Source organism: Rattus norvegicus, chromosome 13, assembly GCF_021556685.1.
Source record: "Rattus norvegicus strain SHRSP/BbbUtx chromosome 13, alternate assembly SHRSP_T2T, whole genome shotgun sequence".
Taxonomy (NCBI): domain Eukaryota; kingdom Metazoa; phylum Chordata; class Mammalia; order Rodentia; family Muridae; genus Rattus; species Rattus norvegicus.
The window spans coordinates 28,289,371-28,306,147 of NC_141546.1; the positions used below are offsets into that span (position 1 = coordinate 28,289,371).

At 34.6% G+C, this 16,777-nt stretch overlaps 1 protein-coding gene across 4 annotated transcripts in view; it reads right to left on the bottom strand.

The window, feature by feature from the left end:
* Window positions 1–670: 670 nt before the first annotated feature.
* Window positions 671–16,777, bottom strand: part of Cdh19 (cadherin 19) — a 111,184-nt gene continuing 95,077 nt past the window's right edge. For 2 of the 4 annotated variants that reach the window (XM_087581149.1, XM_087581148.1), the window contains 3 exons: window positions 7,756–7,873; window positions 5,895–6,068; window positions 671–3,088 (listed from right to left, as the gene is read on the bottom strand). In XM_087581149.1, coding sequence (XP_087437275.1) covers window positions 2,598–3,088; window positions 5,895–6,068; window positions 7,756–7,873 — 783 coding nt within the window. In that variant the 3' untranslated portion in view covers window positions 671–2,597. 4 annotated transcript variants of the gene reach the window in all.

Consider the following 16,777-nt stretch of genomic DNA (forward strand, 5'->3'; position numbering starts at 1 on the left):
GAGATTAAAGAGAAACAACTGCAAATACTATTTATTAACTTACAAATTATCTAATATTACATATTACTCAGTAGGGTGATGAAAAGTATATATTTTGCTACCATTATGACTATAATTATTCCCTTTTTAAGTGTATCCTGTACCTTATCACTATATCAATCACAGTGAGTTTTGTACTAATCTGCAAACACTAACTGGTCACAAGCAATAATCAGCCTATTATATATTTTATATCATGTATAAGCAGTTCATAAGATGGTGGGGGGGGGTGGAAGTATGCTTAAAATTTCTGCTATGATCCCAAGACCTAATTTTCTTCTTTACTCCATTTACTTTGAATTTAATCACCTTTGTTCAACAGACTTTCCAGTTTTGCAGCAAAGATTCCATAACACTTATTTTTAAATTAAAAAAATAGCTTTTTATGGAGTAATTCTCTTTCATTATGTTTTCTGTAACATTTTTGAACTGTAGTATATTATGATGGGAATAAGAAATTTTTAATGCACACATCTCTAGGTGAACTTGTATCATTTCTATTTTGTACCTTATTTCTGCCAAGAGCATCACATTATTGATTTGTAATGATCTATTCTTTTAACGGGTATCTTTCAAATGTGATTATTTCATGGTCTTATAAATAATATCTGCGGCCCAAACAAAATGATTCCCATTTCAAATTGGTATTCTTTCTCTTTATTATGTTACATAGGTGTATATATTTCAGACTACAAAGAAAATATAGCTTTTCAACTGCCCTATTACATACAAAATTACTTGAAATATTTCATATATATATGTAGTTTAGTTCAAAGGCATAAAGTATAAAAATGGCCACAATTTACATTTTATAAGCATTGTACTCAATACATTATTTTCAATTGAAATAACAAATTTGAACTCCATCTTGATTTGAATATAATAAGAAACATTCTTTGACAGTCAGCTTAAAATGCTGTGTTTATTACCAATTACCATGTATTCTAATTTACCCTGAAGTTTTATGACTGACAGGTTGGCTCCTCCATAGTGCTATAATGAGAAGTTTCCACTGCTTCTTATATCTAATTCAATAATTTTAAAATGATACTTGGTGATCAGCCACATGCTAAGCTCCTAACAATAAAGAAATGAAGAGACAGGCACCATGGTTTTATTTGTGTGTGTCTAAGGGTCTTATTGCTATGAACAGACACTATGAACAATGTAAGTTTTATGAAGGACAGCAATTATTTGGGTCTGGCTTACAGGTTCAGAGGTTGAGTCCATTATCATCAAGGCAGTAGAATGGCAGCATCCAGGCAGGCATGGTGCAGGAGGAGCTAAGTCTACATCCTCACCCAAAGGAAGTCAGGAGCAGACTGGGCATCTTCAGGCAGTGAGGAGAAGAGTCTGCAAGCTCACCTCTACAGTGGCACACCCTTACAAGGCACACTTTCTTTTTTTTTTAATTCATTTATTTTATATAAGTACACTGTAGCTGTCTTCAGACACACCAGAAGAAGGCATCAGATCTCTTTACAGATGGTTGTGAGCCACCATGTGGTTGCTGGGACTTGAAATCAGGACCTCTGGAAGAGCAGTCGGGGCTCTTAACCACTGAGCCATCTCTCCAGCCCAAGGCACACTTTCTAATAGTGCCAATCCCTGGGCCAAGAATATGCAAACCATCACAGTGTGAATAGTGGTAGACTGCAGGTGATTCTAATATTTCAGATAAATAATAATTCTAATCTGAATTCAGTAGTGCTGTTATTTAGCTATCTTGATTTTAGTAGGAAGCAAAATGTACTTAAAATTCGCTGTACTTTCTATCAGTTCACTAGTGATAATTTAATCACAGGTAAATGTTGACATGTATTTGGTTATTGTAATTTTACGTGAAAAGGATAGCAATTTAGTGTTGCTGAACAAAATTTAATGTATAAAAAACCCTAAGCATATCTCTTGCTTTCCTTCTTTGTGCAAACTCAGAATAATCAAACAACACAAGTTACTATGTAACTCTGATTAATTCAGATATTAAATAGAGCCAATTTTGGAGTATTAAAGACTAATCTCTGCAAACATTTCAAAAGTTTCTAATAAAATAATCCATCAGATCTCAATCAGAAAACTGCTTATTCATGTAAAGAAAATATTTGTATGGCTTTATGAAACCATCCAGAATTCTTCCGGTTGTTATAATTGATCTCTGCACAATATCAAGAACTTAGTAGACAGAGAGGTTTCATACTTAATTTGTAAAAAAAAAAAAGATAGATAGAAAACTATACAGATAGCTTTCTTTGCCACATTTCTCATTTTACCCTTCAGAGTTGTTGAGAATCTACATTGAATTACACAAAAAAAATTATAGATGACCATCTCAGTGTTGCAGAACTGGTTGTTTGCAGTAATATATTAACTCTGATTGGTAGCATTACTCCCAATCTCTTTGTTGAACTGGAAATTGCCATGAGTGTGTTTGAAAAGATCAGAATATTACAAATCAGGTCTCCTACCAGACAGAAAACCAGAGTAGGTGATTCTCCCAAAAACCTCTCAATTCATGTAAACATGCCTTAATACTTATTGCATGCTGATATTGTAAAACCTTAATTGTCAGGTTGCACTGCAGAACCAAACATGTTTGCTAATCTTTTAAAACAAGGTCCCAGGTCATTAAGATAGTCAAAGTCATCTTCCTGATCAGTGACACTGGAACCCAAGGAGCTCAGTGAGCCAGCTGATGACCCAGTCCCCTCATAGGCAAAAGTCTGTAGTGAGTCAAAGGGGGGAGCACTTGAATCTGTGTTTGCTTCTTCAAGCTTCTCTAGGATAAATTTTCGAAATATGGCGCTGTCTGGGCCCACCTGCAGGGACTGCCTGTACAGGCTCCTGATCTCTGCGCTCCTGCTCTTCCGTGGTTTTCTTTCTCTCATTACTGTACTCTGTCTCAGCTCTATGATATCAAAGGCTTCTGAGTCTTCTTCTCCGCCGCCTTCATCATCATAGCAAAATATATTCTCTCTAAAATCTTCAGTTTTCTCTGGAAATAGGGTCTCCTTTCTTCGCTGTTTCAGAGCAAGTATCAAAAAGATAAACCCTGGTGAAGAAAGGACATAAAAAAGAACTAACTCATAGTGCATAGTGCAAATGTAATAATCCTTCACCTTGATATATTCAAGACATCACTTTAAAGTCAATGATTCTAAGCAAATAAGTAATACTTGAAAAACTAATCTATACAGCCATCTTATGGCTGATGGTTTAGAGGTACGTGGAAGGAAAATGGAGTGAACTATTTTGGATATTGCTCAAGTCAAAATTTAGTGTCATTTAATTTTTTCTAGTAGTAAACAGAACAAAGTATAATAATTTAATATTTTCCAATAAGAATGTACTTAGTGACCAATGATCCAAGCTAATGAAAGTTTAGAAAGGAAACATTTTATATTCTTTAAAGCAAAATCATGTAAGGTGATTTTTGAAGTTAGTATTAATAGATTATATATATTATAGATACTATAAACTATATATGTGTGTATATAGAAAATTTCTTTATATATCAGACTTTGTTATAAAAGCTGAAATATTACTGATATTTTACTTTTATGAAAATTATATATTATCATTAATGATCTATAAAAACTGAGGAAAAAGATTAGAAGAATCATATTTTAACTACTGGAAAACAGAATATACCAACATGCAAAACAGTATGAAAGAACACTCTTATTTCGATTCTGTGATAGGAGTAGTTTCAGAAATTCAGAGTTATCGAGTATCTAATAATACTACCAATTGGTGAAATTCAGTAGTTTCTATTGGGGATAATTATTAAAACATGTAACATAGAACAATTTTACAGTGCATTTTAAATTTAAAAACACAATAACAAAATGTTCATTTGTTTTTGAGTTTATGTTTGTGTATTAATACACAACCTTAGCTTTGGATTTTATATTACAACCTTGAAAATAAGTATTAAGTAATCTTATTTAAAATTACAGCCAAGAGATTTATACTGGGTAATGTTTCTTGTTAAAAAAAATTCAGGCCACACTCAAATACAATAGGAAAAAAAGGACATTGTAGCTGATAAAACAGAAAATGTGAAATTAACAGAAATAACTATGAACCACTATGAATTGGTGAATTGTATGGTGTGGCAAAAAGTGAATGAATCCCTAGAATATATAATATATCAAAACCATACTTAGGAGTAATAAGAAATATTCAGGCTAAATAACCAGGAAAAGGAGATTGGATCAATATGTCTACTATGAAAAAGAAGAAAACTCAAGGACATCATGTTTTTTAACTGAATTCTTCCACTTTAAAAAGATATAACAGCAAAAATTTTCAAAATATTATAACATTATTAAGAAATACTAATTTGATTATTGATAAACAAAATGAGTATGTTATTCAGTACTGGAAATTTTTTATAAATATGTATTCATGTATAACTTATGTGTATGAATGTTGTACCTGATTCTTTGTAAATCTGTGTACAAGTGCCTGAGGAATGTTATTTGTCAGGATAGCACAGCACAAAAGTTTTCTGTATACAGATCTCTAGGAATGTTTAGAGAACTTTCCTATTAAATGACTGGGCATACAATTTGTTATTTCATTCACAAGGATAGAAGTTAGAACAGCCTGCTGATTTGTGTGATCAGTACCAGACTGTTGGAAATCTAATGGCACATAATACTTTAACTTTTCCCAAGCTCCCACAACTAGACCCAGAGGTGGCTAATAGCCTATCTGATTGACTGAGACTCCAAAGGCCCTTAAGCTACATTAGGTAGACTATTTTTAGAACCAATCTTCTTGGGAAAAACAACAACAACAACAACAACTCAGCTGAGTTTTGATGTTATTATGTTTCCTTGTACAGCAGTGATTGCATGAAACCAGGAAACTTTTTTTTTCCAAATTATATTGTGTTTATATTTGCTACCACATGTCACTAACTCTCTAAAAGTTGTGATTCAGGTTGACAAAGTCAATTTCATCTGAGTTTTTATTCTCACCTCTTCAAGGTTCATTGTACTCACTCATGCCTATACCTAAATCTCTCAATTATTAACATCCAAATTTAAGAAAATCCCTTCATGACATAAATGATCCCAAAAATTATATTATATTAAAAATTACTTAGGAAGACTAAATTTTGATGTCTTCTTGCACAGCAAGGTACCCATAATTAATAAAAATTTTGATATTTAAAATCATTAAAGTAATCGTGTGCCTTCACCACAAAGAAATGATAAATGATGGTTATAATTGTGTTAATTTCATTGATATGGTCTTTCTGTAGTGAAATATTACATTGTATCATCAAAATATGAAGTTTTCATATAAGTAAATTAAAAGTATAAATTAAATAGATACACTGTATTAAAATTGAAATAGTTATCATAAGTACTCATTATATAATTTCAGATACTATACTACAAAGCACCTGAATTAAAAAGACTTCCAAGAAGGCTAGAGAGATTACTCAGCAGTTAGCACTGGCTGCTTTTCCAGAGGTCTTGAGATCAATTCCCAGAACCGCATGATAACTTACAACCCTCTGCAATGGGATCCAATGCCCTCTTCTTGCTTTCATAAAGAGAGTGACAATATAAACATATACATTAAAAAACCTCCAAAAAATAATTTTCTAATATTAAATGGAACATTTATGAAAACCAACACTATTTTTGTTTTAAACTTTAAACATTTTTAGAGCAAATGAACATATAAAAAGCATATTATGTAATTACCTCCTTTACAGTAATTTTTGCAAGTTAAGGTTTGTACCATTCAATACAACTTACCAAATATTACCATAACACATATCACGATGGCAATTATTGCTTCTGCTTTGAATCCCATGATAAAGAGAAGTTCCTTACTAGTACAAGTTTCAGTGCTTCTACTGTCTCCACAGTCACAGACTTGTATAGTGAGAGTATTGGTGCTTGTAAGAGGTGGAATTCCATTATCAGCAATCAAGATGATCATGTAGAAAACAGTCTCCTCTTTAAGGCTAAAACCAGCTCTATTACTCAGAATTACAGCTGTGTTATCTAAAACAGAAACCTATATTTACAACTTTTTCCAACAGTATAAAACAAATCTGTAAAATATAGGTACTAGGGACAAAGATGTTTAAATATAATCGTATGTGTGCAAGTAAAAAATCAAGTCTTATATTAAAATATGCAGCTCAAAATCCAAAATCATCCAGCTCAAAATCTGGAATATATATATGTATATATATATATATAGAGAGAGAGAGAGAGAGAGAGAATGAGAGAGAGAGAATGAGTTGCACTGAGTACTCCTTTCACAAATACAAAATATGTGCAAGATTTTCAGTAACCTAATTGCAAAAACATGTGCTCTTAAATGATATATGTCCTAAATAGAAAAAAAATAATGCAATGTTGGGGTTAAATCTTATTAAGATATTCATTTTTTTATAACTTTCACATGCCATATTTCATATGAAATCCCAAGACATGGCTTCTCCACTTGTCATCACAACTCATTCACTAAGATAGTAATACTATAGGGGTTTGTAAAACTTCAAACTATTAGTAAAACTAACAGTGAGTACTTTCACATGTGAGATTTTTCTCTAAATCTTAAATACCCAGAATGACATTTGCATGTTTTTTTTCCTCTAAAATTTTGAGTTTTCCTTTTCCAGGTTTTTGTGTTGGTTTGATGTTTGTTGTGTTGTTGTTGTTTTTGTTGTCATTGTTGTTGTTTTAATATTGAATAGCATTCTATTCTAACTAATCTTGCTTTTCAAGCTGCCATGAAGGGAACCTCTGTCAAGGAATGCTTTAATTAGCTTGATCTACTACCATGATTGTCGAATATTATCTTCATTGCTAGTAGAAGCTGGAGGGCCCAGGCTACTAATGTCTGATTGCACTGTCTGATTACCATAAATTAGTTTATATCCATCAAAACAAATTGATAAGAACAAGAAAAAGATGCATTTAATTCTAAGATGTTTCAAATTCATAAATTTTATGTATTATAATAAAATATGCATTTATATAATGGACAAAAATCTGCCTACAGATAATGAAAAAGCAAAAGAACATGTTTTTTTTTAATAATTTATTAGTCTTACTCAGAAGGAGCAAGAAATCTGCCTTTCCAAACAAAACACTAACATTAGAATACCTATTTTTCAATTAATGAAAATCTTTGTGTTTTGATGTAAGAAAGATATTTTAATATTATGCTTATATTACATATTGATAATTAAGTCATGCTAATCACATTGCAACTTAAGTATATACCATTACTCATTTTTACTTTGATAATTGACTCTATCAAATAATTTGATAATTTACTCTGACCATTATGAAAAGATATCTGATGTCATAACCATAGTAATATTTGAGAGATTTTCAGACTTCCCAGTATCTTATAATAAAGTGTAGTTTCCCATTTTAGATTTAGTTGTAATAGAACAAATTCATAACCTTACATAAAACAGGCAATGCACTTACAATCTCTAGCACTCACAGTAATAATTTTCAAATCTGTTTCTCTAGTTTGAAGCAGTATAAGGAATAATAAAACTGTTGTTCTTGAAGTTCATTTTGAGTTCATTCTCCCATTTTGACCATGTAACTTTTGTTCTATTTATCAGTGGTATCATGTTGTAAGAACAATAAATAATCAGTTAGATAAACCCATTGGAATAAAAGATCATTGATTTTATTAAATACCCTATAGATGAGTTGTTACCTTGATTGTCTGTTAGAATAAAACTTGAGTTGTTTGTGTCTTCCACAGAATGATTAAAGTAAAAATGATGATCTTCTATGGACTCATCTCTATCGATTGCACTGATGGTCTGAATTATCTAGACAAAATATAAAGAAAGTTGATTGCTATTAATTGGAACTGTAAATTGATCGATGCTATTGTTACTTTTACTTTTACTTAATTTTTAACAACATTATTAAAGATATTACAGATCTCTAAATTTCTTTCTTACTGTCCTCTTCTGTATTATTCTTCATCTGATTGCCAGTAATGACGTGCAGATGCAGTCATGATAATACAGACTTCTTTTATGTATATATTTTTTAAGTTAATAGATTATTTCCTAAAGTAATAGGTTTTGTAATTGATTTTCAGAAAGAATGAATTTAAAGCTTACAGGCAATGTATAATTTATTGCCTTTGGCCCACAAATATGATAGACAAAGTCTCCCCAATCAAATAAGTGTCATTATGTATCTCAGATCATAAAACTGTATAGAAATGCAAATACAAGCATATAGGGTCTCAATTCTTTTTTAAGAGGACATATGCATGTTATTACATTCAGAAAAAATATATACTCGTCATGATCACACAATAAGAACGGGATTAAATATGAAAATTAAGGTAAATTGGTTTCTACTTTCTATCATCAAAATACATTAAACAGTGTTTTGTATGAAACTTTCCTTGATTTTAAGATGACAGATATAATTGATAACTTATCTTTCAAAAAACAGAAATTTCTCTCTACATAGATGCAGAGTAGAGTGCAATGAAATCAAAGCAATTGATATTTTATATCTGTGTTGGATTATATTTTCTTCACAATTTGTTTCTAATTAAATCATAATTATTTAAATATATGATAGAAAGAAAAGATTTATTCAACTCCTGTGTATGACAGTAAATGTGGTTATTGCATGAGAACAAGGCAGTTCTTTTATTTGACACTAGTATTATAATTATTTTTGGAGGATGGGGTCAGTTGTATTTTGAGTCCAGATTTTGCTATTGTAAGTTCTCTAAACTAAGACACTTTTAAAATTCCTTTGCAGGCACATCTGGACCAATATTTCAAGAGTTTTTGTCTATAATTCTGTTATCAAGAAAACTTTCTCCAGTAGTATTACCAAATGTTACTGTTCAGATTGTAACTAAACACATTTCTGTATTTATTTGTAAAAGTGAAACAAGATTAAAGCAAAATTGTAAAAGTTACATTTATCCTGAAAGAATGTACGACTTCAATCCTTCTATGTGAGGTTGTGTGTTATACCTGTTGAAAATGCTTATTAAAGGAATGCTTCAGAAATTGAGAGGCTATTTTTGTTGTTGTTTGTTTTGGGTTATGTTTTATTGTATATATTTTCTAATGTTTTTTGCTAAAACTAATCAAAATGCATTGTTCTTACGAGAAACAAATACCATGAGCTCAGTTTAAAAAAATGCATTTATATTTTCTTCATAGGTAGATTTCTAATCCAATATGCTTTATTCCGTTAAAGTTTAAAAATAACAATCCATGGATATACTCCATCCTTAGACTAGATGAGGTCCTATTAAAACATGCATTCCAGTTGAGCATATATATATATATAGTATATTATAAACATATACCACACATATAATAAATATGAATAATACTTAATTCAGTTTATATAATATGTAGTGTATATTATATATCATACTGTATATACATGTATATGTATATGTATATGCATTATAAAATAACAAATCTTAAAAAATGGTCATTGATATGCTCATATTTTTTGCATTTACACTGTAACAATAGAAATACTTCATTTCATTGTGCAAATAATAGACGAAGAAATTGCTTATCCTTAGTTTTGTTCAGTTATCTAAACCATAATTACATAACTCAGCCCTATTGAGCCCTTTGAAATTGATGAGGTTATCAGCAATGAAATATAAGGTTTAACGTAAATACAAACTAATCATTGTTTTATGAAACAAGTAGTAGGAATATTCTTAAAAAATTATAGCAAATGTTGATAGCTCTAATTTTTTTGTATTATTTTTGCCCTTTGAGCAGATGTAGGGAACCGTATTGGATTTGGGCCTGGCCTCTTTGTGACTATATTGCCACAGTTAAGATTATCTCCATAAAGTCGTGAGACTGTTGGACAAAAGCCTCTCCCATGAATTTATGTCACAGGAAGAAAAGACCAAGTATCTCCCTAGTAAACACCCATTGTCTCCACTGCATAACCTCTGCTGAGCCCGGCTGATGCCTGTGGAACTGACACAGCTGGGCCACACCTGGGTGGTGGTCAATTTACTTCTGCCTTTTGCTTCCTCAGCCTTTTCTTTTTTTTTTTCTTTTTTTTTTATTAACTTGAGTATTTCTTATTTACAGTACAGTGTATTATACATTCTCATTCTGACTGACTCTAGTAATTACCTGAAAATTAATGAAAGTATTTACAAAACTAAATCAGTGACAGAACTCACTCCAAAAGCTCACTGTGAAATTAGCTAAAATTATATATATATATATATATATATATATATATATATATATATATATATATCTGCCTAACTTATATATGAATTACTATTATGGTTAACATTTAAAACATATTTTCAAATTCTGCAAGTTGAGAGAAGGAACTTTCATTATAGAATTAAAAATAATTATACATAATAAAGCAAATGTTCATGTCAAGAACTTAGACAAACTTCTGCTTGTCGGCACCTGCACTGACACTGTACGGAGAATCGGGCGAAAGCCTGTGGGATTAAAGAAACACACACGCATGCACGCACACACACACACACACACACACACACACACACACACACACACACACAGACGGGGTATCGTGTCAAGCCAGGAGAGGAAAAGAGAGAGAGAGAGAGAGAGAGAGAGAGAGAGAGAGAGAGAGAGAGAGAGAGAGAGGAAGAGGAGCAGAAGAGTCTCCTGTAGCTTTATTCACTGCTTATATACCCAAGTCTCCAGGTAGAAAATATCTGGGAAGCACAGTGGGAAACCCTGGCTCATGACTTTGGTAACAAAAGACCAACTAGGAGACCTGAATTAATTAGGGAGAAATCTGAGAAGACCAGCCTAAATCTCAAGGATAAAGGCTGAGAACCCAGATGCCCTTCAACAGATGAATGGATACAGAAAATGTGGTACATCTACATTATGGAATATTACTCAGCTATCAAAAACAATTACTTTATGAAATTCATAGGCAAATAGTTGGAACTGGAAAATATCATCCTGAGTGAGGTAACCCAATCACAGAAAAACACACATGGTATGCACTCATTGATAAGTGGCTATTAGCCCAAATGCTTGAATTACCCTAGATGCCTAGAACACATGAAACTCAAGATGGATGATCAAAATGTGAATGCTTCATTCCTTCTTTAAAAGGGGAACAAGAATACCCTTGGCTGGAAATAGAGAGGCAAAGATTAAAACAGAGACTGAAGGAACACCCATTCAGAGCCTGCCCCACATGTGGCCCATACATATACAGCTACTCAATTAGACAAGATGGATGAAGCAAAGAAGTGCAGGCCGACAGGAGCTGGATGTAGATCTCTCCTGAGAGACACAGCCAGAAAACAGCAAATACAGAGGCAAATGCCAGCAGCAAACCACTGAACTGAGAATAGGACCCCCGTTGAAGGAATCAGAGAAAGAACTGGAAGAGCTCGAAGGGGCTCGAGACCCCTTATGAACAACAATGCCAAGCAACCAGAGCTTCCAGGGACTAAGCCACTACCTAAAGACTATACATGGACTGACCCTGGACTCTGACCTCATAGGTAGCAATGAATATCCTAGTAAGAGCACCAGTGGAAGGGGAAGCCCTGGGTCCTGCTAAGACTGAACCCCCAGTGAACTAGACTGTTGAGGGGAGGGCGGCAATGTGGGGAGGATGGGGAGGGGAACACCCATAAGGAAGGGGAGGGGGGAGGGGGATGTTTGCCCGTAAACCGGGAAAGGGAATAACACTTGAAATGTATATAAGAAATACTCAAGTTAATTAAAAAAAAAAGGAAAAAAAATAACTCTGTCGAGGGTCCTCACCAGGTATTGCTACCTTCATCACTCAGGACTGCTAAGGATAAAAAGAGGCTGTGAGCTGCTGAGGTACAAGTCTATATCTATATGCCTGGGGCTAGTCTGGCTAGCATAGGGCGAGATCTGTAGAGGAAGCACCTGCCACTCTTCTAGATGATGTAGTAAAATTTATTCAACAGTCTAAAATCGTACTATAGTTTAGGTTGCATGAGACTTCTCTTAATTCAGCCTTTGGAAGGGTATTCTAAGAGAGTCTCTTTTTTGTCCTCTGAATTTACTGGAGTATCAGCGGTTCACTTAATATAAGTTCAGGTTTCCTTGCTCTCCATTATTACAGTCCTCGGTAACAAATATTGCTCTCCCCCATGTAACTTTAATTTTGTATTCTACATCCCTGAAATTATTTCCCCTCCGTTCACCACCTCTGGTCTCTTGTTATTCTTTGAAGACAGCAGGTGGCTGCCTCTTCAATATCCATTCTTAGTCTAACCCTTCATCAGTACATACTAACATCAGTTTGGGGGAACCTCACTAGCCCCAGAAGAAATGCTCTTCTAGTGCCAGTTCAAACTCCATCAATCGGTAGACAAGAATGAAAATGAGTGTTAACATTCTGTCTAAGCTCCACCACCACAGTTACCTGACAGCCGCCAACGAATGCCTGACACTATAAAAGGGGCTGCTTGTCCCCTTCTCACTCTCTTGCCATCTTTTTCCCTCTTGTTCTCCATTGCGCTGACCCTCTTCCATGTTTGTCCCTTCTCCCCCATTTCCCCTCCCTCCATTTCTCCACGTATGCATAGTGGGCCTCTACTCTACTCCTCTGCTCCTTTTCTCCTGTACCTCTATTTCTCTAGTTCTGTCTCTCTCTCTTTTTTTCTGCCCTATTATCCTCTTACCTCCCCTCCTCATGCCTTGAATACACTCTATTCTATACTGTACTGTCTGTCTGTGGCTGGTCCCTCAGGGGGAAGGGATGTCTCAGCAGGGGCCTGATAAGGCACCCCAACCCCTTACCTCAGATTTCCATAGACCATATCCCTCACCCCTTTATCTTTTTTACCAACACAAGATTGGTCATGGGTACTGGAACACGGGACATATTCTCTCTTTATCTTTTTATAAACACATCAAGGGGCACAGAAAAAAAAAAAAAGCTACTCCATAGGCTAAAAGGGAAGCATTTATTCCAAACTGCCAAGGCTGTCTCTTGGAAAAGCAAGAAGTGACAGGGGAAATGTTTACAGAATTAAGTGGGAATGGGAGAAAACCTTTAAGTTTATGAACAGGGAATGAGGGAGCCTAGAGTTTAGCATTAGCTTTGAAAGTTAGTGGGCAACACAGTCATATGTAAATGAAGAGCTTCATGTTGTTCCTGCCAGGTTATGGATAAGTACTCTCATATTATAAGAGACAGGAATTTTCTTCAAGTCCCTGAGGTAGCTTTTGTCTAAATTCCCAGCCTTGTGAAAAAGCACCTTCTTGGGGGACAAGACTGTAGGTAATAGTACTTTATATCCAGTTCGAAATGTTTTTCATAATCTATTGTCAAAATCCACCTGGAGTAAGTGGTACACGGGATGACCAACAGACTTTCCTCCTTACTTATGTGGTTATACTTTTCATTCACTGAGAGCGAACACAATTGCTCATGAACGTGAAGACTTTCCCAGATGGTGAACTGTTGGAAAAGAAGAGGAAGTATATTCTTGATACTTGAAAACATTAGGTGTGTCTTTGTTGGAGGAGGTGTCCCAGAAGATTTAAGGTTTCAAAAACACAAGTCAGTACAAGTCTCCCTCTCTGATGCCTGCTTGTGGATCAGATTATAATGCTAGAATACTGCTCCAACACCAGGCCTGCTTGGCTCATTTTTTTTTTCTTTAAAGTGGTACTTTGCATTTACTCTCAGCAATAGAACAGCAACTAAGACTCTCTGAGAGCTCATTGTCAATAGTTGCTTGCATAGTGAATATTACCAGAGATCTTAGTCTTTAAATTTTTCTCCTGATAATGATATATATCTTCTGGCTATTCTAAACATTGTGAAATAATCTCATGGCAGACTTCTTTTTATCGTCATTATGAGTATCAAATGTACTAACAAATATTAATCAGAAATCACAACCTTTTGGGAGTTGGTAGTCTTGTTTGGTCTCACAAATTGAAATAGGTTACAAACATACTCAGAATGAAGACCAAGTATACTAATATTACAATGTGAAAGAGAAATGATAGGGTCTGTAAGGTGAAAATCCAAGAAGCCTCCTGGAGGAGATAGAGACAAAAAAGAACAAAATAACCTCAAGAAACCCAAACAAACAAAGTATCAAAGCAAAGTCTTTTAAACTTTGGTGATTAAAAAGCCACCATGTGGGGTTGGGGATTTAGCTCAGTGGTAGAGCACTTGCCTAGCAAGTGCACAGCCCTGGGTTCGGTCCCCAGCTCGGGGGAGGGGGGCCTGGGGGGCGGGGGTGAGGAGGTGGGGTTGTGGGGGGGGGAGGAGCCACCAGGTGCAATAATGGAACTCAACACATGAAAGTAAGGCAACAGCAGGGGGTGAAGTGGGTGGGGGTTGGAGAAAATTCTCCAGAAGAATAAAAAAGGCTCAGCCAAGGATGTCTGCTAAAGCTTTGTCCAGTTGCAGAGAGAAAAGGATTGATGCAAACAAACAACAAAGGAAGGACAGTGGCCCCCTTTCTGAGCACTAAATCACAGAAGCCTAACAGACTCTACTGTGCTCTTTGCACTGAGGAAATATCTTTGGACAAAGGTAATACACATTGTTTTACAAAGAGAGTAACTGTTTTCTTTCATCTCACTCATAGGTGGGTGCCTTAGATTCCCAACCTGGGCTCTGGGACACAACAAAGGCAAAAGCCTCAACCTTCTGTCTGATAATTTGTGTTTCAAAGAAGTATTTCTCTGTTTTAGAAAAAAAGATAGTTGGGGTCCAAATTATTGAGGTAGAGTTAATCCCCTATGATAATCCATTCTACTTCTGTCCTTACATATACTTAGTAATATGTCTTTTTTTTTCACAATAAATAAGATGTACTCATCTAAATTTACATTGCTTTTAAAGTAGGATATATACAAATGTGACCAACAGTGAAGAAATGGTATGCCAAAAAATAATAAATGGAATTATTGTTCTAATTGAGGATCAAAAACATAAATAGAAAAAATTATAAATGTAGCCATTCTCCTTTTTAAAATCTTTAAATGTTGCATGCTAACTAATACTTATTTACCATATTTACGTTATATAAACACTTGACTAAGAGTGACTTAACTAGTACTTCCTCTGCTTGGCTCCTTTCAAAAATTTTTTTGTCTCCATTTTTAAGGTTTGATTATTTTTTCTTTTTCTTTAGGTTATATTATCACTATTACATTAATATTATTAAACATTAAATCTCACAATCTCACAATGTTGTGTATCCCAGGATAGCCTTGTACTTTCCTTTGTAATGGAGAATGAACTTGAATGGACTGGACGACCATGTGGTCAGGTTTAGTGTGGTACTGTGGACGCCTTTAGAGGTTTTATTTTTAATTAAATTGAAAAATATTAATTGCTTTTCTTCAGTGTTGCTATGTCTCCCATATGCTTCCATTTAACAAACCTGCACTCTTTTTTTCAAGCACCAGGAACCCAATAATTCCTTTGAAAGGAACATGGAGAAGATAGCACTTTCTTCCCAGGACCTCAGGTACCCTAACATTTAAGAACTCATTAAGGCCCTGGTCAGTACTGAGTGGCACTAGGATTTCTGCACAGATTTTCTCTGCTACAGAAAAATAGAGTCTAGTACTCCTTTTCATCTTAGTCAAAAACCCAAGTCTTTTTCCTCATCAATTTGTTTTTTAAGTTTTTAAAATAATTTATCTTTTTGTATTACAATATATTACATAACTTCTTCCTTCACTTTCCTCCCTCCCATATAACATCAAATTCATGGCCTCTGTTCAATAATTTTTAATATATACATCTATGTATATGTGTTTAATATTCAGAAATATCTAAGTACAATCTACATAAGCTCAGTCTACATAATATTACTTGTGTGATTTCAGGATCCATTAAGACATCAGGTAGCAGACTGGTATGCTTGCTCTTTGCCGAGGATAATGATTTCCCTGCATTCTCTGCATTCCTTTGTAGTCTGTAGTTCTTTTTGCAGTGTCAAATTCTTATAGACTCTCCTCTGTTCTTATCATCATCCCTACTGCTGTCCTTGTCAGCACAAGTTTTCTCACTTATGTTGGGGACACTTACTTGTTTTGATAAAATTAAGTGTCTCCCACCAGAAAATTTTCTCACTATCTCAGTCTCCTTTACAGTTCTTCCTTTGAATTGAAAGATGGAGTTTTAAATTAGCTCAAAACTCAGCAACAGGATCTGACTCAGGAAGACAAATCGTTAAAAATGCAGGCGTACTGGTTCAGAGACACTGACCCTCCCGCTTATCACCAGACTGAGTAAATGAGTAATGGGTTTTGTTCTGCCCCTGTGATGTTTGTTCAAGTCCCCTTTGTGCCCGCAAGCCATTGTGTCCTCCAGAGAGTATTCCTGGAAACCTGCAGCCAAGCCTAACCAGATGTGTTTCAGATGCAGATGCCTCATCAACTCTGACAAACATTTACCCTAAAGGACAATCAGGATCTGTTCTCAGAAGAATGCTTGACCTTTCCCCTCATTTAAACCCTAGAGTCTTAAGAACAATTCTGTGACTTTGAGAGTTTCCCCTTGTGACATTTTTGGTATTTCCTTTTGACACCACCCCATCTCCTGGAGCTTATGACTTCTTCCTTTGAAAAGTCCTTCTCTCAGCCACTCCGGGTCAACACCTCTGTCTCCTGCGTGGGACATGTGTCAGCCTGGAGATCTCCATAATAGGTCTCTGTAATAAACTTTGCCTTTGCATATTACAT